At 44.0% G+C, this 27,499-nt stretch overlaps 3 protein-coding genes across 4 annotated transcripts; all 3 read right to left on the bottom strand.

Annotated features, from left to right (window-relative positions):
• Window positions 1-319: 319 nt before the first annotated feature.
• LOC116218406 (zinc finger protein Xfin-like) lies at window positions 320-4,175 on the bottom strand. The gene is made up of 3 exons (XM_031559999.2): window positions 2,576-4,175; window positions 1,634-2,386; window positions 320-1,425 (listed from the first exon to the last, which is right to left on the bottom strand). The coding sequence occupies exons 1-3, from the start codon at window positions 2,847-2,849 to the stop codon at window positions 503-505; spliced, it is 1,950 nt and encodes a 649-aa protein (XP_031415859.1). The 5' UTR covers window positions 2,850-4,175; the 3' UTR covers window positions 320-502.
• LOC105889414 (zinc finger protein Xfin-like) lies at window positions 4,167-15,872 on the bottom strand. The gene is made up of 5 exons (XM_031560347.2): window positions 15,255-15,872; window positions 14,058-14,819; window positions 11,753-13,121; window positions 7,825-8,108; window positions 4,167-5,892 (listed from the first exon to the last, which is right to left on the bottom strand). The coding sequence occupies exons 1-5, from the start codon at window positions 15,526-15,528 to the stop codon at window positions 4,538-4,540; spliced, it is 4,044 nt and encodes a 1,347-aa protein (XP_031416207.1). The 5' UTR covers window positions 15,529-15,872; the 3' UTR covers window positions 4,167-4,537.
• A 1,076-nt stretch (window positions 15,873-16,948) lies between these two features.
• Window positions 16,949-27,497, bottom strand: LOC116218405 (GTPase IMAP family member 8-like). Of its 2 annotated transcripts, none has more exons than XM_031559996.2 (2): window positions 27,136-27,497; window positions 16,949-19,606 (listed from the first exon to the last, which is right to left on the bottom strand). In XM_031559996.2, exons 1-2 carry the CDS (start codon window positions 27,170-27,172, stop codon window positions 17,550-17,552), a joined length of 2,094 nt encoding a protein of 697 aa, XP_031415856.1. In that variant the 5' UTR covers window positions 27,173-27,497; the 3' UTR covers window positions 16,949-17,549. The 2 variants fall into 2 exon arrangements, with proteins under 2 accessions (XP_031415856.1, XP_031415857.1); XM_031559997.2 differs by having other exon boundaries at window positions 27,151-27,497.
• Window positions 27,498-27,499: the final 2 nt, after the last annotated feature.

Here is a 27,499-nt window from a genome sequence, read left to right as displayed (position 1 = left end):
TGCCTGATTGGCTGGGTTACAAAAGCCCTGATCAGCCGGCAGTCGAGGCTGTTCTGGTCGTCCCGGTTTTTTGATTTTGGTTCTCCGTTGTCTTTTGTTTGTGATACCCCTAGACTGATGTTGCATGACATTTTGGCTAGTTGTCATTATACTGATATGCACCACACTTTTGCATTCTTTATTCTTTAATATTATCTTTATCATTTAATAACTGTACTTTATTATTATTATTATTATTATTGAAATCTGCGTGGCCTCCCCTTCATGTTCATTCTTAGAGCCGTGCATGTAACAAGTGTTACCAGGCGTATACCAGCCTGCTCCAGCGCTGGAGGTGGCAAAGGCAGCGGGGGCAGCGGTAGGGCCTCTCCCCGGTGTGCGTGCGCTGGTGGCCCTTCTGGGTGAAGAAGCGCCCGCACACAGGGCAGCCCTAGAGACGTTTGCCCATGTGGATGCGGCGCTGGCGGTCCAGGTGGCTCAGGTGGTTGAAGCTATTCCTGCATTATACGCACAGGAAGCTACACTTGTCCCGTGGAGACGACAGTGAGGACAGCGATGCCTGCTCTGTAGCCAGTGATAATGAGGGTGGAGAGTCTCTCTGTAGGAGCTCATGAGCTGTGTTCCTGTTGTGCAGTATCTGGTGCATCCGGTTCTGGTGAGTGGTGAGATGGCTGTGCTGATTAAAAGTCTGCCCGCACAAGGGGCACAGGTAGGGCCTCTCTCCCGTGTGGATGCGCTGGTGGGTCTTCATATTGGAAGCCTGGGCGAAGCGTTTTCCGCAGTAATGGCAGGCGAAAGGCTTGCTGCCGCTGTGCAGGAGTTTGTGTTGCTGTAGGGTGCAGCGCATCTTAAAGCTCTTGCCGCAAACATCGCAGCCGAACTGACGGTCGTCTGAGTGGGAGCGCTCGTGCCGCTTCAATGCTGTCTCCTGAGGGAAGCTCTTGGGACAGGACGAGCAGTGGAAGAGATGTATCGGGGAAGCCGTTGGTGTCTCAGCGGTTGTCATGGCTTCCGTTGTGGTGACGAATAAGAGGTTGGGAGCCAGCGTGAGAGTAGAAGAGGAAGAAGAAGGTTCAGAGAATGTGCTGGAGGACAATGGCAGCTGTGAGTCAGGAGAGGATAGTGCTGGCTTTGGGGGTGGGCATGATGGGATTGTATGGAGGTTCTGATCCACCTTATCCTCCTCCTCCTGCTCAGCCTTCAGCTCCAGCTGTAAGTCACCAAACCCCTCAGGTTCCTGTGTGTGTGTGAGCGCAGAGGTAGAGTCCTGAGTGTGTGTCAGATGTGTGTGTGTGTGAGAAGACACAGAGCCCCAAGAGTATGCTAGATGTGTGTGTGTGAGCGGAGAGGAAGAGTGTGTGAGATGTGTGTTAAGGTCTTTTTGCTCTGAGAATGCCTCCATCTCAGAATGCCAGTGCTTTTCTCCTACAAAGAACAAACACAATATAAAGATTCTTAAAATTTACAGAAATTAAATAATAGACAATACAAACGGAAAGACACTGTAAAACTATAAGTATGTCCCATATAACATTTCATGTCTTTCAATGATCCTCAAGAACAGATTACGTTTTATCTTTACTTCATCTTCACTAAGCTGTCAATAATGACAAAGTCCCCAACAGTATCTCACCCGAGCAGTTGAGGTATTCTTTAGCAGGACATTTCCTATGAATGGCTGCATTAGCAGGTGTCGTGCCACATTTGGTGCCCCTCTCTCCAGCGCGTTCTTCTCCATGAGCCTGCAGCTGTTGGTAACGAAGGAAACCCTCTCCATGGGTGGGGCCCCGGAACAGTCCCCTCTCCTCCTCACCTTCTTGCCCTCCTACCTGACCACGCTCCAATCGTTGCTGCACCTCATGTTTCTGGACGAGTGCGGGAGTGTGTGTGTGTGCATCAAGCTCTGCCCCTGACAGGTGGCTCTGCAGGTGTGTGTGTACATGTGTCTGTCCTGCTGTATCAGCTCTCTCCACCTCAGGGGTGTCCACACCCTCCCCTTCCTCCTCTTTCTTGACAAGGCCTAAGGCTGCAGGAAGCAAAGCACTACTGTGTCTGTGCAGCGGGGCTGCATGTGCATGAAGCTGATCGGCCCTGTGAGGTCCGGGACGTGGTTCTGTGGAGGTATCTGATTGGCTGGGAGAAAAGGTTGGGCCATTGAAAGGGTACTCTCTGTAGCTACAGCTGGTGGTGCCTTTATGTGAAGACCCATCTCCCCACTGAGGAAAACTCCCCCTTGACACTGAGCAACCAAAGGCTGGGTCTTCTCCTGGACTCTGATTGGTCGCCTGGGTTCCATGCTCCTCCCTGCCTTCAACTTTCACAATCAGCTCAACAACAGCCTCACCTTGTGCTTGGGTGTCCATTAATGTGCTGCATTCCGCTACCCCTGTGGATGGACAGAACAAGTATATGTTTTACAATCTGGTAATATCAAGTGTATCAGTGAATTGATTTGTTTGGGGGAACACCTAGCCTATTCACTTTATGGATAGCCTATCTAGGTAGAGAGGAAATATAAAAGAGTGTGCAATGGCCGAGAATTCGAAATATTTTACAACTTTACCCAAGCACTCACCTTGTTCATACGAGACTTGAACAGCGACTGAGCGGCGAGGAGGTGTTTTGTTAACGCTGCTCCATTCCACGGATGCTGTTGTACCTCTCCTTTCGCTTGTCAGACTTCGGACTTTGGTTCGGAGGGATTCTAATTCACTTTGCCTGAGGCACACCTCTCGTCTAACCTCAGCGAACCCACTGTCTATAACTTTACAGATCTCCGTAACCGCTGTTTTCGTCAAAGTCGCCATCACTGATGCGACCTGTTCCTCAAGAAGCTCAGCGGTTAACATCTTGACAATTGGTCTCTTCTTTGGAGTAAAACTCGGTAAAAATATTTCAAGGTGTGGTCACACAATATCGCCACAAACAAATCATAAATCACCAATAAAGTGGCAGGAGGCAATGAAACGAAATCAACCCATGTCCATGGATCTGTATACAACTTCCCCAGTGCTTGTTCTGCATCTGCATTATCTGAGGGCATTTTGCCAGTTTGGAAATAGCATATCCTATACCGCCACTTACTGGGCTGGAGTGTATGGATGGAAATACATGATCTCGAAATATCAGAAATGTAAAAGGGGGCTTTTCCTTTTTCATGTATTACACACACAAAAGACACGTGATATAGCCACTTGGCATTTTATAGAATAATAGCAGTGATGTAAAATCATGTAGCCTATTCTATGTAATCTTAGTTTGTGTAGCCTACATTTCATATCCTTGCCACAGCATGCGAAAAAAATGATGGCAGGAGGTCCCAACACCAAACTAGGCTACCGCATATGAAAACACAAAGGAGCCCGCTCTTTACATTAGAAATTGAAAACTCAAACGAAACTCTTTCCCCACTAAGGTCAAGTCCAACCCAATAAGGACAATACTTGACAGACTTCAGGTATGATGTTCTTCATAAACTTTTTTTAATTTGCTTTGCATTCTGATATTTTGTCTGCATTGACATCAGGCAACAGCTTCCTTTTATATAAAAGGTGCAAGAGATTCCAATATTAAAAAAGGGCACTTAAAGGGTAGTAGATGTTTTCCAGCCAGAATCTCTCTAAGTCAAAATGCAGCCTTCCTCAACTGCAGAGGTGTTTTTTAAGTGCACACGCAAAATGGACAGACAGTGGATTGTGAGGAGCAATTCACTGCATCTGACCAAAAAGTATATTGGTTAAGACTCGCAGACTGTACCTTTAAGACATTACAGCGATGCAGTCTTTCTGAACACATGTTAAACACTAAAGACCTGCTGAAAAAGCACAAAGGACAACTGGAAAGACAATCATACAATTCATAAAGACAAAAAATTTGACATTTTATGTGACTTCACTGAAGGAAAATTACATTTGTAACATCTTCTTGGCACTGTTATAATAACTATAACAATAACAAGTTTGTTGGAGTGCTCTAGTGTCATTGACACCACAGTGAATTTAGAAATCCATTATGAAGAAACTTGGAACTGTTCATCATGATCATACAATGACAGGTAGAGTCAGAAATTTTCCTAGATGTTTGCTGTCTTTATTCACAACAACCAAACACACACAACTTTAGCGCTCTCTCCAAAGACTCTCTCACACACACACACACACACACACACACACACACACACACACACACACACACACACACACACACACACACACACACACACACACACACACACCACATCTTTATAGCCTTGGTGAGGATATGTGATTGAAAGGGAGAATATTGTCCCAACTGCTTAGTTATCTCATTCTATCAGGCCTGGTTTGGCAGAGGACAGAGTTGTTTGTTTTTTCCCCTTAGTTAATGGGCCTGGATCACTCCCAGATGTATGTGTTTCACAGAACACATAAGTAATTGATGACTGGCAGAATGTAAAAATGACCACTGCAGACACCCCTAACAAACACCAAAACAGGCTTCAGAGTGATAACTGGATAACTGGAGTCTGATGTCTGTGGGGCTGTTTTAGTTTGGAGCGTTACCAGGCGTATGCCAGCCTGTTGCGTGGGGGGGCACACTGGTGCCTGTTGTGGTTGCTGGAGGTGGGGAGGACATGGGGGCAACGGTAGGGCTTCTCTCCGGTGTGGATGCGCTGGTGGCCCTTGAGGTTGCTCTTTTGGGTGAAGCGGCGTCCGCAGACTGAGCAACCGTACGGACGTTCGCCCGTGTGGATACGCTGGTGGCGCTCCAGGTGGCTCAGTCGGTCAAAGCACTTCCCGCAGTGCACACACGGGTAGCGACGCTTGTCGCGGGGAGATGACAACGACGCCTGCTCGGTTGCCAGTGACGAGGGTGGAGCCTCTCTAGTGGTAACAGCAGTGCCTGATTGGTGAGCCGGGCTGTTGCCATGTCCAGTGCTCTCCTCCAGTTCTACAGCCTCTCTCAAACCAAAGCTGTATGCATGAAGTGGGGATGTCATTTCCTGTTGTGCTGTCGCATGTCCAGCCCCCGAAGCATCGGGATTGGCCAGCGAGTCCAAAAGCGGGTCTGAAAGATGAAACGTTTCCTCTTCTTCTTTGATGTGGACAGGGCTTAGTGGGTGGGGCCAGGAGGGCTGTACTTCTGACAGGCCCAGTTGCATGCTGGTATGGGACTCAACAGGCTCCGCCCCCTTGGAATTTGCACAGTGTGATTCCACCCCGCTATTTGCCCAAAGCTTGGAGTCAATCTGTATTACTTCCCCAGACTCCAGTTCTGATACCCCAGTCTCTATTTGCGCCTGGTGGAGGTTCTGATTCACCTGCTCCTCCTCCTGCTCAGCCTTCAGCTCCAGCTGCAGCTCACTAAACCCTACAAGCTCCTGTGTGTGTGTGTGTGTGAGCAGAGAGGTAGGGTTATGAGCGTGTGTCAGATGTGTGTGTGTGCGCGTAGAGGTAGGGTCCTGAGAGTGAGTGAGATGCTGCCTGTGTGTGAGGCGATGCAAGTTAACGTCATCGTTAAGAAAATCATTAACATTAAGATCGTTTATGTGGTTGAGGTAGCGTGTGTTGCTGTCCTTAGTGTGTGTGAGAAGCATGTCACGCTCCATCGGTGTCACTCTCTGCTTCTTGCCCTGTCGTCCGAGTTGATCTCTCATGTGTCGGTGTTGGGAAGAGTGTGTGTGCTGAGAGGTCTGTGTGTGTACCTCAGCTCCATCTGCTTCAGCGAGGTGTGTGTTGAGTTCGTGACCATGCCTGAAGAGCATATGAGTGTCTCCTGTGGGTGTGGCGTGTGTGTTGTCTTCTGAGTATGTAGGCACGTGTATGTGGTTCTCTGCTGGGTTAGTGTACTGGGAGTCCCAGTCTTCCTCAGACTGCCGGCACTCCAGAGAAGGACTGCTGTCCCCAGGGAACCCTACAGAGAAACAACGACAATAGAGTCACCACTGATCTTTCGAAGTTGTCTGTGTCAAACAAATAATTTCAACAGATAATTATTTCAAATCATTTCCAGGATTTTAAGGAGCAAGTTAAATAATAAATAACAATTAATGAATGAATTACTTCCTTACATTTAAATGACACCAGGACAAAATACATACGTTAGTAATACCATGGTGTCCGTCATTCACAGACAAGTATACATATATCGACACACGCACACACAAGAAAGACAGTAAATGAAAAGGAAATTGGTGGTAAGATAAAAATATGAGGATGCCGCAGGACTACTGGCTATATCAGTTCTGGTGTAAAATTGATCACTTCCAAACTAGAGATGCATTTCTGCAAGAAAATGCCAATTTGATTGAGCCACAGCAGTAGTCAGCCGTTGCATACTGTAAACAAAGCATTACACATAATGGTAGCTGTGAGCCTTATGCTGCGCCACCAATAACCTAGATAACATCACGTCATCATTTGTTAAAGTAGGAAGAAACAGGAATCCAACATTACAACAGTAGCAAGTTGCCAAGGGGACACTGTTCCTTAATGATAGGCCATACTTAGTGTGCCATAAGGAAAGTGGGAGTTAACAGAGCGGAAGGGTTAAGACTATAATAATTATGATACTTCCTTGTAACAGCAGACACTCCATGGACCAACTCACTTTATTGATCTTCAATAAAGGCATTACTACTCAACGAATCTCTGTGCCATGATGTGTCTTGACTGATTGAGTGACAACAAGTGTTCTAGAAAACCTTTGCAACTTCAATTCGACACAACAAATATTTTGCAACTGCATCAGACGGCTTCCAACTACTTGCAACGATTAATTCACACTATTGCAACTTTCATATTCCATATACCCTATTAAAACATTGTGGGTATGCATGTCTGTGTCTTCACATGTTGTGTTGGCTGCAGTTGGCTGGTAGGCTCAGTCGGCTGTTAAACTTTTGTTGAAGTTTTACTTTAAATGTTTTAGAAAACGCTGAATGTCCATAAGTGCTCATTGTATCACAGAAAAAGAGTTAGCTGAATCACTGAATGCACAAAAGAGAACAAATTCACATCGTCACAACGTGCCATGTCACATAATAGAATTCAGATTTCTTTCTATATACATATATACAAGAAATATTTTTACTAGACCTATTTTAGACTCAAAGTAGTAACATATTTCAGCTGCTAGAACCAGCTGTTAGCCAAAATGGAATATAGTATTCATAATAATGTTTTCAATAGTGTTTAATCACCTGTGATTTTGAAATCATTGTGTTTTCATTAGCTTAGAATGAGTCCTTCATATCTACATAGGGAGTGGGTCCTCTTCCACGGAGTCCCCCATGTTGCACTGCCATGTTTCTACAGTAGCCCAGAAAGGACAAACCATAACACTGGCTCTAGAGAGGGCATTCCGTTTTTTTTTTGCAACCGACAGGCATGGAAAGGGAGGGGTGATGGAGGGGTATTGCAATATGCAACCTCGCCACTAGTTACCACTAAATCCTACACCATGCACCTTTAAGAAAAAGATTATTATTAAAGTTGTATATTGGTATATTATTATAAACCGTTGTTTTAATTAGGACTATATGTTAATATACCATTATAAACAATTGTTACAATTATATATTGTTATATTTTTATAAACCATGATCATTATATTATAGTTTATTATAATACAACTCAACAACAACAATAACTAGCAATTAGTGGAGCACTTGGTGTGGTTGTGCAAACAAACTACTGACTTGGGGAGAAATCACACGCACACACAGTGAGACACTTTCTGGATGTTGCAGGACAGAACAAAGATTGTAAGGCGTGGAATTATGATGAAAGGCAATATGGCAGATGTTTCACTTTTTCTCATTTAAATCATTTACTCACAGCCTACCTTGATCCATGTCGATCTGAACACCAACTGTGCGCTGCTGAGGAGCAACCGAATCAAGCCGAGCTTCTCGAGTAGATGTTCGTTCCCTTGTCAGACAGTGGACTTTCTTACGCAGAGCTTCAATCTCCTTTTGTCTGCGACACATTTCTAACCTAAATTCCACGCAACCACTGTCTACAATTTTACATATCTCTGCTACTGCAGTGTTTGCCAAGATCTCCATCACAGACGCGATCTGAGTTTCAAGGGTCTTACGGTTCGGCATTTTGACCAAATTTAAAAGGCTTCAGTCGCAGTTTGCCTTAAAAACAATATGCAATACCTGTTCAATGCCACATAAAATTCAACACTCCGGAGAAACATGGGAGCATACCAGACAGTAAAGTAAATAGTAAAGCTGAAAGAGACACTTCTCACAGCTGGTCATTCTGTGCTACCACGGTACTTCCGTCTCATGGAGGTGGTATCGCAGAGAGTAAAAACACCGGAAATAGAGTGTGGGAGTGACCGTCGTCATTTTGTATGCGGGGATTAGGATTTTTGCACGTCCCTTAAAATGAAAATCCCAATGAGAAAATGAATGGGGTTTTGGAAAACTGATAAAATGACAGCCATGGCAGTTAAAAAAAACTCCTTGAGAGACCCCGCATTCGATTATGTCCATTCAAATGCACGTGTATGTCGTCTCTGTGTAGACCAATTATATCTCTAAAATCTGTGTTGCTATCAGAGGGCTAACCAGCGAAATATAACAGACTACAAGGCAAGTCACTCGCTTGTTTATGCGTCACCAGTTTCACAAAGTGAGCAGAAGCATAAATCAGAGATTACAAATAATAAACCACGAAGTCAATTTAATTAAACATGTCGATAACCTACGGATTTGATAGTCACAATCTGTTGAATAAAATAAATCAGATGTTTTCAGAGCTAGAGCTGTAACGTTAACTTTAATTAACTTTCTGTGTGTTCAGAGTTGAGGCAAGCAACATGATGTAGTCGGTCCCTTTTCTGCCTTAACATATTGGTGGCACCATATTTATTTTTATTTGTAGCAGTTGGTTACAAAAGCCCGACTGATAACTACATTTTAACTTACCAAACTGTTGCCTAGGGTTTCTACTGGCACTGTTTAGCTAACACCTTATTTTCGCTGAAGTTGTGAAAAACCCATTCAATTTTCCATAGGGATTTTTTTCTCTGGAATCAGGTAGTGTTAAAATGCTAAGGCTGAAAACTACAAACTTCCGGTCGACTGACTCCCATACTCTATGCAGCGGGAGGTGTCATGCTCTGATTTTTCACAATCATTCATAGAACCTTCATCCCATTACCAACGATCTTGTTTATGTTCTACTCCCAGTGTCCTTGGCCGAAATTGATCTTTTAGGCTAAGATCTTTTAGCCACTGGTGTCCTCATCATGCACCCCTTTCTTTTAAGAAGGTCAATGCCTTCCCACAAGAATCGCAGAATATTGGAAAGGACTGCAATGTCTCCCCACAATACAGAAAATAGGACAATAATTCCCCACAGTGAGAGAAAAGAAACCCGTAAATAACATTGAACTGCTGCCACGTTTATTCACCCTGACTTGACTAGTCATACCACTTTTGTAATCCCCTACATTCTCCACTAAGGCCAATCTAAAGCAATATGGAAAACACTTGAAAAAGTCTTCAGCATTGATGTACTTTGTTATGTGAGGTACCGCACCAAATACTCACACTGCAGATGTACTGTATGTTTACTGAAATTTAATTTGCTTTGCATTATGATGTTTTGTCTGCCTTAACATCAGGCACAGCTTATGCATTTCTTATAAATGCTGCAAAAGCATTCAGTGAGTCCAATAAGCAGCACTTAAAGAGTAATAATTGTTTTCCAGTCAGAACCTCTTTAGGTCGAAATGCAGCCTTCCTTACCTAAGTCAGTTTCTGATAGACAAATATTAATTGAATATCTTTAATACTTTCTACGCAGAGGCTGTTTTTTTTGTTTTTGAGGGTCTGTATCTGACACAAATCCCTGTGAAATGTGCCAGAACCTTGTAGACCAAGTACATATCTGTCCCCATAAGCAAATGGCAGCATTTCTAAGTAGCTTCATAAAATTCCTAAACTTGCTCTATAATTTCAGTGAAAATTGTAAATTGTAAAAGTGGCCTTAACATAATAAATAACTCCCCCACAGCTCTACTAGTTGGGATTTCTCCATCATACTGATTCATCTTCTAGCAGAATAAAATACATTTCAGATGGTAACCCCTAGTTAATTTCACACGGAATGTCCCTATATTCCAAAATAAACAGTGCCCACACTTTACATTAAAGAGCCCTTTGGTGGAAAGATATGGCCAGATGCATGATGAAAGATCATGCCTACCCACAAAGCTCTATACCCTGGAGTATAACAGAGGCATGTGTACATTGTATGCTGGTGACTTCCCAGTTGCCAGTTTACTGAATCACTGAAGACTGTATCTAGACTTGATGTGCTTTGGAGCATAACTGCCTATGTAAAACAGCTTATTTTTTTTCATATAAGATCAGAACTTGAGCCCAGTATTCAAAAAGAGCACTTAATGGTAGCAGATATTTTCCAGCCAGAATCTCTTTAAGTCAAAATGCGGAACCACTGAAGACTTGATTTAAATTGCTCAACTGATCCTAAACCCAGAGGTAATGGTGTGCTTTGCAGCATATCTGGCTTTGTTGTCCTGTCTCTTTCCAATGGACAAAATGAGCAGGATTTCATCGCTCTATCATCCATCTCTGTTCTGTTCTGCTGATTTGTCTCATTAGTAAATCTGTGACAGGTAATACTGCTGAAATACTAAAATGCATGTGACCAGTATTAAAGGCACAGTACGCGATTCTGGCAATGTGTTGATTGGTTGGAATTGTTTATGACTCCGCTATGTTTGTTTCCTATTTAAAGACTGTGTGCGAACACAAAGAGTTTCACAGGTGCACACGCAAAATGGACAGAGACAGGACCGTGAGGAGCAGTTTGCTTAATCTGACAAAAAGTGTATTGGATTAGAATCACGGAATGCACCTTTGAGACATTACAGTGATGCAGTCTTTCTGATCACATGTTATACACTAAAGACCTGCTGAAAAAGCATAAAGAACAACTGGACAGACATGAATGTAGAACATAATCATACAATTCATAAACACAAACAAGTATTTTTTTATGACTTGCCTGAGGGCAAATGACAGTATGCATGATGATACAGTAAATCTGGTGAATTCCGTTTTTCAACATCTTCTTGGCTATAGTATCAGACACAGAACAGTGAATTTAGAAATGTATACATTTTGAAGAAACTTGGAACTGTTCATCATGATCATACAATGACAGGTAACGTCAGAACCTTTCCCAGATGTTTGCTATTTTTAAGTGTAACAACCAAACAAACATAACTTTCATGCCCTCCCCCAACACACACACACACACACACACACACACACACACACACACACACACACACACACACACACACACACACACACACACACACACACACACACACACACACACACACACACACACACACACACACACACACACACACACACACACACACACACACACACACACACACACACACACCATAACTTTACAGCGTTGGTGAGGACATGTGAATGAAAGGGAGAATATTGTCCCACTGCTTCGGTGTCTCATATTATCAGGCCTGGTTTAGCAGAGGACAGAGTCGTTTGTTTTTTCCCTTAGTTATAGAGTCTGGATCACTCCCAGAGACCAGATTCATGTGCTCCACAGAACACATAAGAAATGAATGACTGTCACAATGTAAAAATGACCACTGCAGACACCCCTAACACCAAAACAGGCCTCAGAGTGATAACTGGATAACTGGAGTCTGATCTCTGTGGGGTTGTTTTAGTGTGGAGCGTTACCAGGCGTATGCCAGCCTGCTCTGCGGGGGGGTGCACTGGTGCCTGTTGCGGGCGCTGGAGGTGGCAAAGGCCAACGGGCAGCGGGGGCAGCGGTAGGGCCTCTCCCCGGTGTGCGTGCGCTGGTGGCCTTTGAGGCTGCTCTTCTGGGTGAAGCAGCGTCCGCAGACTGAGCAGCCGTACGGACGTTCGCCCGTGTGGATACGCTGGTGGCGCTCAAGGTGGCTCAGCCGGTCAAAGCTCTTCCCGCAGTGCATACACGGGAAGCGGCGCTTGTCCCGTTGAGACAACAGCGAGGACAGTGATGCCTGCTCAGTTGCTAGTGACAACGAGGGTGGAGATTCTCTGGTGGTAACAGCAGCATCTGATTGGTGAGCTGAGCGGTTGCCCCCCCCAGCACTCTCCTCCAGTTCTCCAGCCCCTTTCACATCAAAGGTGTGTGCATGAAGTTGTGATGTCACTTCCTGTTGCGCTGTAGTGTGTGCAGTCCCAAAAGCCTTAGGATTGGCCAGCAAGTCCAGAAGTGGGTCTGAAAGATGACATGCTTCTTCTTCCTGTTTTATGTGGGCAGGGCTGAGTGGGTGGGGCCAGGAGGGCTGTACTGCTGACAGGCCCAGCTGCATGTTACTATGGGAGATAACTGGCTCCACCCCCTTAGAATTTGAACAGTGTGATTCCACCCCGCTGTCTGCCCACAGCAGGGAGTCACTCTGTTCCACTGCTGCAAACTCCAGTTCTGATACCTCTGACTCTATCTGCTCCTGGTCTCTTGTTCTGTACTCACCCCCCTCCTTGTGAAGGTTCTGACCCACCTGTTCCTCCTCCTGCTCGGCCTTCAGCTGCAGCTGCAGCTCACCAAACCCCACCGGCTCGTGTGTGTGTGTGAGCAGAGAGGCAGAGTCCTGAGGGTGTGTTAGATGTGTGTGTGTGAGCGGAGAGGGAGAATCCTGAGTGTGTGTCAGACGCTGTGTGTGTCTAAAGCGATGCGAGTTCACTTCATCATTAAGTAAATCGTTAACGTTAAGATCGTCTCTCTGGGCGAGGTGGTGTGAGTCGTTGTCTTCAGTGTGTGTGAGGTGCATCTCAGGCTCCATCGGTGTCACTCTCTGCTCCTGGCCCTGTCCTCCAAGTTGATCTCTCACGTGTGTGTGCATTTCAGCGCCGGCCGCCTCAGCGAGGTGTGTGTTGAGTTCGTGACCATGCCTGAAGAGCATATGAGTGTCTCCTGTGGGTGTGGCGTGTGTGTTGTCTTCTGAATGTGTAGGCACGTGTATGTGGTTCTCTTCTGGGTTAGTGTACTGGGAGTCCCAGTCTTCCTCAGACTGCCGGCACTCCAGGGAAGGACTGCTGTGCGACGCATCCACAGAGAATCCTACAGAGAAACAACATAGACAACAACCAGTGTGTCACCAATGATCTTTCAAGCTTGTTTGTGTAAAACAAATAATTTTACATTTTATGTTCAAATGTTAATAAATTAATAATTAGTCCCTTATATTAAATGACACTGGGGAATGTGTGTGATGTGGGAAAAACAGAGGCCATTTCAGGCCAACAACCAGAGAGGGGGAGATACACAGGACATCACACACAAAGTGATTTTGTAGCTCTTGACATAATGCAAATGCAGTCGTGTGAGTACGTTATTGTGTATTTCAATATTGAGTTTTTGGATATCATGCCTCTTGCAGGGACAGACAGCGATAATGTATAGCAAGGTGACAAGGTTGACCACAGGGAACAATAGCTAGTATTACACACAGAGTGATTTTGAGCCTTAACATGAGGCAAAATGCAATCGGTCTGAAGATGTTAATTTGTTAGGCCTTATTTGACTTGTTAGGACTAGTAAAGCAGGCCAAGAATTGTCATTTGGAATGGTCAGCGAGATGAATTGTCTGATTCCCCAAATGTTGTGGTAAAATTCAACCAGCATGGGCATCTTTAAGCCACTGATAAATTAACCTATTTTATTCCCACATAGCAGCAGAAGGTTTTAATGTGTATTCAAACACTGTAGACATTTGGATATCATGCCAATCATGGGGACTTAAAGCAATAATATATGGCAATAGCCAGTATAACACATAGAGCATTCAACAAGTCAAGGTGAGACAATACATTAGTAATAACAGTGAAATAAGGATTTCTTTTTTTTAGATAGACATTTGAATTCTCTGTGCACGGACACTCCAACACACACACACACACACACACACACACACACGCACATACACACTCACACGCACACACACACGCACACGCACGTACACACACACACTATGGAATTTCCAATCCCTCAGCTGACCTCTGTGCGTGCGCAGGTGGCCCTTCAGGCTGCTCTTCTGGGTGAAACGGCGTCCGCACACGGGGCAGCCGTAGGGACGTTCGCCTGTGTGGATGCGGCGGTGGCGGTCCAGGTGACTCAGCCGGTCAAAGCTCTTCTCGCAGAACCCACACGGGAAGCGACGCTTGCCTCGTCCCCACACCTGCTGTGACAACCTCTGTGACCATTGACCGCCTCGTGACCTGTGGTGACCCCACAGACCCCCCTGAAACCCCCGGAACCCCAGGCTTGGGAAGCCTCCCCTCAGTGCCCCGAGAGTTTTCTCCGAAGGCGGAGCAGGAGGAGGGTGTGTGTGTGAGTGTGTGCCTGCGTGTGTGCTCAAGAGTGTGCCTGAGTTCAGGAGTGTGAGCTGCTTGTTTGGCCACCACCTCCTTAGGCGTGGTCTCTGGGGTGGAGCCGGGGTTTCCGTGGAAATGGACACAGGGAGGGTGTCAGCGTGAGTCTGAGGCGGTGAGGGGTCGCCCATGGCATGCGTGTGTGTGTCGTCATCCTCATTCGCCGGCCAGCTGTGACCACATTCTTCATCCATTGCCGCAAGCTCGCCGTTCTGCGTCGCCCCACCTGCTGTGCCATCATGGGTCCCCTGCTTTTCATGTCCCTCCTCTCTCTCGACCTTCACCTTCACCCTGATCGTGGCGTTCTTTTCCTCGGTCTGACCCTCGCTCTGGCACTCCGTCTCGCCACACCTGCTCTCTTCCACTCTCACACCTTTCCGCCCACAACCTGTAAGGGAACATTGAGAAGTTAAATTATTCTTCTCAAAAGTGTCTCAATCAGTCCCTGTGGCCATGGGAGAGTCAAACACTGCACTGTTCTTTCCCTGTGCCAACACCAAACTAAGTGAACTACAATGCTACCGCCCTTCATTTGTAATCTCAGGAACGCACACTTAAACATAAGCAACATCCCTGCTCACAAGATAAGCTTTGGGCTCACACTGGGCTTCAAATAAAAATCCTCAAATGGCTGTTAGAAACTCAAAGATTAAAATTAAGATTAATTCAAAGTAAACAGATCCTGATAGTGCACGTCTTGTTTAGATCACACCAGCTGCCATTCTTACTATAATGTGTTAGTGAATAACTTTTAGCAATACAGCAGCCAAATAGAAAAAAACTAAAACATTCTGAGTGCATATAGCATTAATGGCGAACTAACCTCGGTTGGTGACAGGTTGATCGCGTTCTTGAAAATCTACCGATCTCCCGTTGATACACTCCCGCACGAGAGCTCTTCGTGTTGCTCGCAGCTCGTTGGACACAACTTCCAAGTTTCTCTTCAAAGACTCGATTTCGTTTTGCCGTTGGCACGTTTCTAGCCGTAAAACGACGACGGCATCCTCAACCACTTTACCGATTTCGGCTACAGCTGCTTTAGCGAGCACGTCCATAATAGATGCTATTTGCGTCTGATAAGTACCACAGTTTGACATTTTCCAACGATTTTGGATGAACTTTTCAGACTCTTGATTGATTCCTCCCCTTTTCCCTTGTGATTGTTGCTATTTCAATCTTTTATAACAAAAAGAATGCCATGGTGATTTGCAAAACCGATATATTCCCGACGTGGAGCTCAAGTGACTTAAATGGTGAGGTTGTAAACACTGATTACTTCCGGCATACTAGGCTGAATCCAAACGTCTTTCACTCACAACTAAAATGTTCCGCATTAATACGCTCAAAATTACTCGTATTCAAGCCTTTCCATCTTATTCATCCCTCTTGGTTAAGTGACAGAGGAAGAAAATTGCTATATTCAGTGATATTTTTTTATTAAGGTCACATGTTACGGAAGTGACGACAATAATTTCACCGTAAAGACAGGAAAAAATGCTCATTCTTTTCCTCTGACTTGTACGAAAAAGAAAACACTAGACGAAATCCATCCTCTACGGACAGACTGAAAACGATTCCCATCTATAGCCTAGCTACACCTGTCAATCTGGTGAGAATTTATAAAAATGTGATGCAAAAAAGACAAATTACCAGATATCACTGCTGACAGATGTTGGTCGATATATCTACACATTATAAATGTAAATTAATCTCAAATGTGTGATTTATTGGCATTTTATTTTATGAGTAATAGGCCTAATACTCAAGTTAATATTTGTATTCAGGGTTAAATCAATCGTTTGCAAATTAAGGAAGGAAGGAGTTCTGTTCCAAAACTAGCAAGCTAACTACCTAAAAGGCATGCGAAAACCTTGCAAACACCACCCACAGCCCAGTTGACACTGATAGAAGCTTGCCAACACACTAACTGATGTCTTTTGGCAGTATAGCTGGCTATGTCATGCTGTGAAAGCTTTTCTTCCATTTTTGCAGGGTATTCCAGTCCGGTACACAGAACTACATAGGGCATATCCAGGATGGCTAGTGGGAAAGACACAGGTGTTAATCTGTCCTTCACATGACCATATGCTATTAAAATGAATAAGTGTCAAATTGTTGCATAGTGTTACTTTAAAATGACCGGACAGATTTGAAAGCTTTTATGAAAAATCGTTATAAGCACAGGTCTCTGAATTGGTCTCCTCTGTACATAATTAAGGCCTATTATATAGGCCTAAATTATGTTACTACATCAGAACACAGATTGAATACACTTCTTTTTTTGACTCTTTCAATGAAGAACATTTGGTGCATTCTTGTGCAACTAGACTCCAAATCTCCAAATGGCTTGTTGAGATGATATTTATAAAATAACAAAATCTGTCTTCTACAATTTAGGTTCGCGTTGTGGTGTTTTTTGCCTCCGCCTTGTAAAGGGACACCTCCGAACAACTCTCTTCTACTATTTAGCCCAATAAAAACATACAAAACAAGACTGAACCCTCCATAGGAGAAATATGAGGAATGTTTATATTTTATTTATTTCATTTTATTACCAGTTGTGAGTATAATAGCGAATAGAGTAGTGTGAACAATGATGGTGTCTTGAGTATGCATTACTATGATTTTGATGAAAAAAAATTGGGAAATAATAAAGACAATTGAATTGCAATGAAAAAACAATTGCATAGATATGTATATGTGGTTATGTAAATGGCATTGACTGGAATTAGATTTAGATTATTATCTTCACCACTAAAACAGAAGCAACATGTTACACTCCAAATTAAAATAATACAATCAAGGGACATTCTATCAAAAAAAGTTTGATTACTGTAAAAGTTCATCTACACTCTTCTATTAACATGCGCATATTTATAAAGAAACAGTATAATGTATGTATGTATAATGCAGTATAATGTGTCAGTATTATGTGAAGGTGCATATGAATTCATGAATATAGTATTGTGATTTGTCTGTAATTTATGGATTGTCATTACTGTATATTTATTGTCATTGTTTTCTGTGTGCTGTATTTGTATATATTTTAATCTAGTATGGACCATGTGTCCACAATAAAGACAAAAATATTATGTTCACGTAGTGTGAATCCACAAGATTACTGTATACAACACTGTGCAGCAGCAAGTGCTGCCCCTACTGCCCCTGCTGCTGCCCCTACTGCCCCTGCTGCTGCCGCTGCTGCCCCTGCTGCTGCTGCCGCTGCCCCTGCTGCCCCACCTCCCCCACCAACCACCCCTACACCACCCAGTAGGCCTTTAGCTGCTAGCTTCATCAGTATTGCATTTACAGCTACGTCCTCCAGACCGATTGTTATCATCAGATTTGCCAGATATGCTCCTGCTCCTACTCCAACTTCTGTTGTGACTACTGCAGGGGCCATGGCACCCATCACTAAAGGCCCCATTGCAAGCCCGCCGACCCCTACAGCAAGAAGGATAAAAGGATGACTTTGGCACCATCTGTAAAAGGTCTGGAACCTGCCACCACTCCCTTCCCCCTTAGCTCTAGCCTCTGACAGCAGCTCAGCCACAGCCCCCTCTATCTCCTGTGTGAGGTGGTTGGTGAAATACTGATTCTCATTGCGTACCAGAAGGCTGTCAACCATCTCCAGCAGCTGGGTCACCTGACTGCGGTCTTCCGAGTCCATATTGTTAAAGGCTACATAGCGACCGTCAAACCGCTTCACAAGCTTCTGGAGTCTCGGGTCTTGCCTGATGAAGTCCTGGATTTGATTTCCCTCCAGCTGGTCTGCATGGGTGAAGACGAGAATAATGTAGCGCCTGACTTCGGCCTGGAACATTTCCTCAATCATGTCGATGCTACGCCATTCCTCTTCAGTGGAGCTTCCAAGACGCACTGTTAGCAGCACTGCATGTGGCCCCGGGTAGGAAAAGGTAAGGCACCGGATTATCTCGCGTTGCACAACTTCCCCGGCAAGCGATGTGTCAAACAGGCCAGGTGTGTCAATCAGAACCAGATCACGCCCTTGCACGCCCTTCTCTCTCTGGCATTCTTGTGTTACAGAGCTCATGCTGAGCTCTGAGGGGAAACACTTTTTCCCCAGTATGGTGTTTCCTGTTGCACTCTTGCCCGTACCAGTTCTGCCCACAAGGACCAGTCGCAACGGGCTGGCAGGGTTGGCCAGATGCAGCATGCGTAGATTATCAGCCATCTCTAGGAGCTGGTCCACTTGCCTTCCGTCTCCTGGGTCTCTGTTGTTGATGGCTATGAAGCGACGACTGAACTTCTCTACCAGCTCCTGAATGTTTTGACTCTGTTTGGAAATGAAATCTTGGATGGACTTTCCCTTTAGCATGTCAGCATGGGTGAAGACAAGTATGGTGCGACCGGGCACTTCATTACTGAAGAGTTGCTGGATTGTGTCGACTCCCTGTCTTTCCTCTTCTGTGAAGCGTCCCAGAGGAACGATCAGCAGCACGGCATGGGGGCCTGGTGAACACAGCTCACGGCACCTCTGCACTTCCTGCTGCACGGCATCCTGGGATAGCATGGCATTAGAGAAACCCGGTGTGTCCACCACAAGCAGATTTCGCCCTCGCACAGTGGCACGTGCTCTCTCACATTCTTTGGTCACTGAGCTCGTACCCAGCTGTGAGCGGAAACACTTTTTCCCCAGTATGGTATTTCCTGTTGCACTCTTGCCTGCCCCGGTCCTGCCTACCAACACCAGTCTCAGTTCGGCAGGTGAGCGATCTGTTGGTGTGGATGAGGAGTCCAATGACAGCGAAGTTCTTTCCATTCCTTTTCCTTGGCTCTGATTCTGGTCAGCCTGTGAGGTCTGCTGGTTATGGCTGAGTTGAGAGACAATGGGTATTTGCGGATCTTCACCAATTTCAGTAGTATGACCAGTCTGAGAAGCTGGATTCTGGCCGGTCAGAGAAGTGGGTGAGCTTTGGCATGCATGGAAAAAGCGGGGTTGTTGTTTTTGGTAGCTTGTTCCTCCTCCTGGCCTGAGAGACAGGCCATCGTTAGGTAGAAATTCTTCAGTGTTCCAATTGCGACTAGTAGATGTCTGAGAATTTATTTGCATTTGGGAAAACCTAGGTCGTCGGTTACTGTAGGTTCTAGGTCGCTGGCCAGTTGGGGTTTGATCCCATCCTTGGTCACTGGCTTTCTCGCAAGTCCTCTCATCTGTAAAAAGAGAGGAGAATATGATTTATTACCATGAGGTGTAATAGAGTGAACAGGAGTGGCTATGGAAAGAAGAGTGAACAGGAGTGGCTATGGATAATGAGATAAAGAGAGAGTGAAGAGGGAACATAATGAAAGAGGCAGAGAAAATGGAGTGAAGCTGAGAGATGGAGTGTGAGAGAGAGTAGCCTGAGAGGGATAGATAGAAAGATGGAGAGATGGAGAGAAAAACAAGTGGAGTATGGAAGGTGTCTCTTAATATTCCTTGTAAGAGCCATATTACCTCGTTAGCCCAAACTAGCGAAACCCAGCATGTGGATGAAACTAAATTAACTACATTAACCAACGCCACTCCGCCTTCTATCACACCCATTGCAACACCGCAGCTTAAATGCCAAGACAAATGGGTAACTGTAAAGCGAGGAAGTAGTAGAACAAATAAATCAATGTCCGTATCACACTCACATCCCATCTCAACTTCAAACCGTTTCTCCCCAATTAATACCACCGATGCTGATGATAAAGTTCTCGTAATTGGTGATTCTACCCTGAGACATATTAAACTCTCAACCTCGTCACAAACAGTGAACTGTATATCCGGAGCTAGAGCAAATGACATCGAATCCCACTTAAAACTAATCGCCAAACGGAGATTCTCTAAAATTATTATTCACACAGGCGTAAACGATGTCCGCCTACGACAATCGGAAACCACCAAACTAAACTTCGCATCGCTACTCAATACCGCTACACAAATGGCAGACTCTGTAGTGTGTTCGGGCCCTATGCCCATAAACCGCGGCGACGAGATGTACAGCAGGCTATCCTCACTTAATAACTGGTTAGCAGAATGGTGCTCATACAATAACGTAGATTTCATAAATAACTGGCCAACTTTTTGGAGGAAGCCTGGGCTACTGCAGAAGGATGGCATCCACCCCTCCTGGGAGGGTGCTACACTCCTCTCTCAAAACTTAATACAACACCTAGCCCAAACCTACTACTGACAACCCAAAATTAGCACTGGAAGGCAGACCACACTAACTTCGGCTGCACCAGTACACTCTTTGCCCATATTAAACCATATACATACGGTATCTATACCCAGAACGTACAAACCCAACGCAAATCACACTAAAAGAAATATTTATCAGGATAATCTAATAAAGATACAAACTTTATCAGCACACAATGAAACTTGTACAATCCTAAAACTGGGCCTTATTAACATTCGGTCCTTAACATCAAAAGGTGCACTTATAAATGAGCTGATAACGGACAACAACATTCAAATACTTTTCCTAACTGAAACCTGGCTAAAACCAGATGAATTCCTAGCCTTAAATGAGTCCACCCCTCCAAGTCATGTTAACTGCCACATCCCCCGCAGCACAGGGCGTGGAGGTGGAGTAGCCACAATTTCCCTTGCTAACCTATGTATTTCCCCAAGACCTAAATTTAAATTTGCATCATTTGAAGTCCTAGTACTTCATCTTATGCATCCAATCTCAAAAACCACTCAGCCGGTCACTCTTGTGACACTATATAGACCACCAGGCCCCTACACTGAATTTTTATCTGAATTTTCCGACTTCCTATCCGCCCTGGTTGTAAACTCTGATAAAATCCTCATAGTGGGAGATTTTAATATCCACATGGATAATGAAAATAATAGCCTTACAATTGCATTCCAATCACTAATAGACTCTATCGGGTTCTCCCAACACGTAAACACACCAACCCACCATCATAATCACACCATTGACCTTGTATTAACACATGGCCTAGAAATTGACCGCCCTCTAGTTCTACCCCAAAATACTGCCCTTTCAGATCACCACCTAATTACATTCAACATGAAATTAGATCTCCGTCCAACAACGGAATTAACCCACTTCTACAGCCGTTGTCTGTCCGACAGGACTACAGCAGAATTCATATCAAAACTACCAGTCGCTCTTGCCACAGCTCCTACCACTGGCAAAGTAAATGACGAACGCACACCCCCACCCCATATCGACCTACTAACGGATGGCGTCATACGTGCACTCCACTCAACCCTTGATGCTGTTGCGCCACTAAAAAAGAGAATAAGAAAACTGAAAAGACTGGCCCCATGGTACACTGATCAGACTCGTGCACTTAAACAAACCACACGAAAACTAAAAAAAAATGGTACTCAACCAAACTTGAGGTATTCCACCTGGCATGGAAGGATAGTCTTCTAAGCTATAAACGAGTACTTTCTGAGGCGAAATCGGCTTACTACTCTTCACTGATTGATAATAATAAAAACAACCCCAAGTTCCTATTTAACACCATTTCTAGGCTAACAAAAAACCACAATACAATCGATCATTCTGTTCCCATAAGCTTTAGTGGTAATGATTTCATGACCTTTTTCAATAACAAAATTCTAACAATAAGAGAACAAATTCATAGTCTCCTCCCCCTCTATGACCTTACACCTCTTCCAATATGCCCTATGGTTATGGCAACACCCCCTCAACCTGGTGCTCTCCTTGAATCCTTCGCACCCATTGACTTCCCTGAACTAAACTCCCTGATCCTCTCATCTAAATCATCGACGTGCCTACTAGACTCTATCCCCACAGAACTTCTTAAACATGCACTACCCTTATTAAGTGAGACATTACTTAATATAATGAATAATTCACTAATTTCAGGATACGTCCCCAAATCATTCAAAATAGCAGTGATCAAACCATCTCTCAAAAAACCTAACCTTGATCCTGATAATCTAGCTAACTATAGACCCATATCTAATCTCCCCTTCTTGTCAAAAATACTTGAAAAAATAGTAGCTAAGCAACTTACTTCCTTTTTACACCAAAACAAAATCGAAGAAACCCTCCAATCTGGCTTTAGAGCCCACCACAGCACTGAAATGGCCTTAGTCAAAGTCCTGAATGACCTACTAATCGCATCCGACCATGGGTGCACCTCAATACTAGTTCTCCTAGACCTTAGTGCCGCCTTCGATACTATACACCACCATATCCTATTACAGAGACTTGAACATCATGTTGGCATCAAAGGCTGTGCCCTATCCTGGTTTAGATCTTACCTCTCTGATCGCCATCAATTCGTTCAGGTCCACGAGAAGTCATCCAATCACACTAGAGTAAGCTACGGTGTTCCCCAAGGCTCTGTCCTCGGACCACTGCTCTTTTCCCTTTACATGCTACCCTTAGGTGCTGTCATAAGGAACCATGGCATTAACTTCCACTGCTATGCTGATGACACCCAACTCTACCTATCCATGAAACCTGATGAAATTGTACATTTACCCAAGATAGAAACTTGCCTGCAAGATGTAAAATCTTGGATGGCTAACAACTTCCTGCTCCTCAACTCTGATAAAACTGAGGTTATGCTTGTAGGCCCCGATCAATTGAGAATGACACTATCTAGCCATCTATCCACACTCGATGGCATCCCAACACCCAATACTAGCATCAAAAACCTTGGTGTAACTATCAACCAAGACCTTCTACTTGACTCACACATAAAACAGATCTCAAAGACATCATTTTTTCATTTACGCAATATTGCCAAAATTAGAAAAGTCCTATCCCTCCAAGATGCAGAAAAACTAATCCACGCATTTATTACTTCCCGACTAGATTACTGCAATGCTCTCCTGTCCGGATGCAGCATCAACTCAATAAAGAGCCTCCAACTTATACAGAACGCTGCTGCCCGTACACTCACCAGAACTAAAAAATATGAGCACATCTCACCTGTACTTGCCTTGGCTCCCTGTCAAAAGTAGAATTGATTTCAAAGTACTCCTGCTAACATACAAAGCCCTAAATGACCTGGCTCCAAACTACCTTAAGGTATTAGTTGTCCCCTACTGCCCTCCAAGACCGCTCAACTAAGCCTAGGGGCTGAGCAGGGGCGAGAGACAACAAGGCCAATCCCGGCATGGAGGTTACCCTGCCCATTTTGGTGGCGCGCCTCTCATCCCTCACTCCTGTGATGCTTTCCCATAGGGCCACTTGGTAGATAGGTAAACAGTTGCTAGTGTGAGACTAAATTAAACCAAAACCTACATTGAGGGCACTTTAGAAAGGTGTACTTAAAGGTCAAAAAACCGAAACATACACCTGGAATCTAGGCCAACCCTAAGGGACAATTAAGAACATCAGAAACCCATTGGTGGACTTTAAAAAAAATAAAAATAAAAATAGATACACACCCGCTCTGCCCCTGTCCTGCATAGTTGGGCCTGGGGGCTGAGCGGGTGAGAGAGACAATGCCAGACACGGCAGGGAGACTGTCCTGCCAGACCCGGTGGCGCACCTCTTAGTTCTCTCAATCCTGTGATGCTTTCCATGGACCACTTGGTAGATAGGTAAATAGATGCTAGTGTAAGACAAAATTACATAAACCAAACAAATCTAAACACATGTAATACCCCCCTAATCAACTAAACTGGACTAAAATCTAAATAATATATTAAATAATATTCCCTTACACCTAGGCAGGCAGCCCCTCTCCCTCTCTCTCTCGCTCTCTCTCTCCCTCCCTCTCCTCTCATATCACATCGCTAATGCCTATAATAATACTGATAAAATGGCCATATTGCCTACTGTAAATCTACTACCCAAAGGTATCTCCTTATCTGGTTCTGAAATAAATGTCTACTAACAAAAATGTTCTCTCTCCCTTGTAGCATGTTCCAATTGCTGATGGAAGTGGAAACATTGCTCCTCACCCCCACTACTCCTCAACTACCCATATGGACAGCCAAACTCTACCCACTCACTCTGTTCTTTTTCTTTTTCTTTTTCTCCTAATCCAGACTATCTTCGCTATGGGACGCTGCTGTAATCTCTCCACCCGGTCTACCCGTAGAAACCCTCTGCCAATTGCACCCACTGCCACCGCACTGCCGTACACTTACTCTACCTCATACCCTATGCTAGCATTTATATACAATATATAATATTGCCACCATCAACATGTTTCTCTGTTCCTACTCCCCTTACCCCTGTAACAGTAAACCTTTGAGCACAGTGTATACCCACTAAACTGGTCTTGTTTGTATCATGTATTTACCACCGGATGTCTGTATATATATTATGTACACCTACCAAATGCAGGATATGTACAACACCTGTTGTTTCCCATCCCCTTCTGCCACACAACCCTCCCCCCATCCCCCCTTCCTATCTTCACCCGGCCGACCTCAAGCAGATGGGTCCCCCCTTATGTGCCGTGGTCCTGCTTAAGGTTCCTTCCTGACTAACAGGGAGTTTTTTCTTGCCCGTGTTGCCAATGTGCTTGCACTAAGGGGGTTCAGGCTCTGGGCTCTGTAAAGCGCCTAGAGACAATTGTATTGTTATGGCGCTATATAAATAAAATTGAATTGAATTGAATTGAATGTTTTCATGTGTTATAATAGTTTAGTTAAAAAGGATTTAAAAAGGTAACAGTGAAGATAAATAATGTAATTATGATTTGAAAGAATGAAAGAAAGGAAAGAAGAGTGGAAGAAGAGTGAAAGAAGGAAAGAAGAAAGGAAAGAAGAGTGGAAGAAGGAAAAAAGAGTGGAAAGAGAATGGACTTGAGGAAGGAGATGTTAGAATGATCGATGGATTGAGAAGGCTGACAGAAAAGTTGAAAAAAAGTGTAGGAATTGATAGGCAGAGTAATTGAAAGAAGAAAGGAAAGAAGAGTGGAAGAAGGAAAGAAGAAAGGAAAGAAGAGTGGAAGAAAGAAAGAAGAGTGGAAGAAGGAAAGAATGAAGGAAAGAAGAGTGGGAGAAGGAAAGAAGAGTGGAAGAAGGAAAGAAGAAAATAAAGAAGAGTGAACAAGAGGGATAAAGACAGTAAAGAGGGAAAATAATGAAAGAAGAATAGAAAATGGAGTGAAGCAGAGAGATGGAGTGTGAGAAAGAGGAGTTGGAGAGGGATAGAAAAAAACAAGTGGATCGAGGTTTGAGAGAGAGAGGGAATGAGTGAAAATAGGAAAGAGAATGGACTGGAGGAGGGGGATGTTAGAATGATCGATGGATTGAGAAGGCTGACAAAAAAGTTGAAAAAGTGTAGGAATTGATGGACAGACTAATTGAAAGAAGAAACGAAAGAAGAGTGAACAGGAGTAGCTATGGGTAATGAGATAAGGAGAGAGTGAAGAGGGAAAATATTGAAAGAAGGAGAGAAAATGGAGTGAAGGTCTTGTAGGGTGTCTCTTAATATTCCTAGTTATACAGTTGAATTGAGAGGGACAGAGAGAAAAGGTGCCTTGGAATTGGCGCAGGCATCAGTGAAGCACAGGTGCAAGTCAGTTTAACAGTTTCATTTAAGTAATGCATGCCATTTGACGCCTGTTAATATTCTGTTGATAGTGCAATACATAAATACAATTTCCACTAGTGACGTTTAGTTTACAGTTTTGAGAAGTTTACATTGACTCCAATTACTACATACAGTACATAATAAGTAGGCAGCTTCTTAGGAAACCCCTCCCATTCTCATGAATGACATCCTTATGGATGGTTTTGAGGAGGGTAAGATTTGAAGTTCTGTAAAGCCCAATGGTGAAAATTAGAGATTACCCGACAGGGTCAAAGATTGCCAGTGGAGGATCTGGTCCTAATGACATCACATATTATTTGAGTATTTCACTTCATTTAAATACTTTTTAGTAGAGAAGAGTGAACAGGATTGGCTAAGGATAATGAGATAAAGAGAGAGTGAATATTAAAAGATGAAGAATAAGAAACGAAGGAATAACAATACAGGGCATTTCATGCACTGTAATAAGAAGAAGTAGTATAAGAAACGAAGGAATAACAATACAGGGCATTTCATGCACTGTAAAAAGAAAGAAGAGTGAAAGAAGGAAAGAAGAGTGGAAGAAGGAAAGAAGAAAAGAAAGAGTGGAAGAAGGAAAGAAGAGTGGAGGAAGGAAAGAAGAGTGGAGGAAGGAAAGAAGAAAGGAAAGAAGAGTGAAGAAAGGAAAGAAGTGGAAGAAGGAAAGAAGAAGGAAAGAAGAAAGGGAAGAAGAGTGGAAGAAGGAAAGAAGAGAGAGTGAAGAGGGAAAATATTGAAAGAAGGAGAGAAAATGGAGTGAAGCAGAGAGTTGGAGTGTGAGAGAAAGTAGGGTGAGAGGAATAGAGAGAAAGATAGAGAGAGAAAAAGTAGAGTATGGAAGGTGTCTCTTAATATTCCTAGGTATACAGTTGAATGGAGAGGGACAGAGAGAAGAGGAGCCTTGGAACCTTGGCGCAGGTGTCAGTGAAGCACAGGTGCAAGCCAGTTTAATGACCCTTTTATGATGTCATAATGGCCCAATGTAAGTCAATGGGGAGATTTGTATTAGTTTTTATTTAATATCTTAAAAAGTATAAAGTTTAGAAAAATGAAAAATACATAGCCTATCATACGTGTCCTTTACCAGACCTACGCGCCAAAGTTTGAACGGAGTTTCTAAGTTAAGCGGTTCGAGCTGAATTAAGTGCAGAGGACATTGTGGTCCATAAGTAGCCTACATACCATCTTTGTAATCACCTTTTATGTGTCTTCTTTCCATTTCTTCGCGGATCCAGTTGCGTAGCACTTGAAGAAAGTTGCCGAGATAAACATACACGCATCAACTGAGGCGTTGGACACGGCTGAAATCTAGAGAGGGTGGGGTTACAGCAAAACGAAACTTAACTCAACTTATCACATCAATAAATATTTGTTAAAAAAAAAATGTTTTAAGGGGTGTGACTAAATAAGTGGCCATGGCAGCTGTATAACACAATAGCCTGTCATGAAATGCAATGAGCCTTGTTTCAGACTGAATACAGGCGACACTGAATCAAGTTTTCTTCCAAATTCCGTATTAAATCGCGCGACGCTCGAACGGCCTCGA

This window comes from Clupea harengus, chromosome 22, assembly GCF_900700415.2.
Source record: "Clupea harengus chromosome 22, Ch_v2.0.2, whole genome shotgun sequence".
Taxonomy (NCBI): domain Eukaryota; kingdom Metazoa; phylum Chordata; class Actinopteri; order Clupeiformes; family Clupeidae; genus Clupea; species Clupea harengus.
This window is presented reverse-complemented; position numbering and strand designations above follow the sequence as displayed.

What these genes read in the sequence shown, in the direction of transcription:
- LOC116218406 (XM_031559999.2), bottom strand. Translation starts at nt 2,849, where the DNA reads ATGTTAACCGCTGAGCTTCTTGAGGAACAGGTCGCATCAGTGATGGCG. An exon ending in TCAAGTCTCGTATGAACAAG is followed by an intron (nt 2,387 to 2,575) that starts GTGAGTGCTTGG and finishes GTCCATCCACAG; the next exon opens with GGGTAGCGGAATGCAGCACA. An exon ending in AGAATACCTCAACTGCTCGG is followed by an intron (nt 1,426 to 1,633) that starts GTGAGATACTGT and finishes TGTTCTTTGTAG; the next exon opens with GAGAAAAGCACTGGCATTCT.
- LOC116218405 (XM_031559996.2), bottom strand. Translation starts at nt 27,172, where the DNA reads ATGGAAAGAAGACACATAAAAGGTGATTACAAAGATG. An exon ending in AAAAGGTGATTACAAAGATG is followed by an intron (nt 19,607 to 27,135) that starts GTATGTAGGCTA and finishes CTCTTTTTACAG; the next exon opens with ATGAGAGGACTTGCGAGAAA.
- LOC105889414 (XM_031560347.2), bottom strand. Translation starts at nt 15,528, where the DNA reads ATGTCAAACTGTGGTACTTATCAGACGCAAATAGCATCTATTATGGAC. An exon ending in TCAACCTGTCACCAACCGAG is followed by an intron (nt 14,820 to 15,254) that starts GTTAGTTCGCCA and finishes GTTCCCTTACAG; the next exon opens with GTTGTGGGCGGAAAGGTGTG. An exon ending in CCACCTGCGCACGCACAGAG is followed by an intron (nt 13,122 to 14,057) that starts GTCAGCTGAGGG and finishes GTTTCTCTGTAG; the next exon opens with GATTCTCTGTGGATGCGTCG.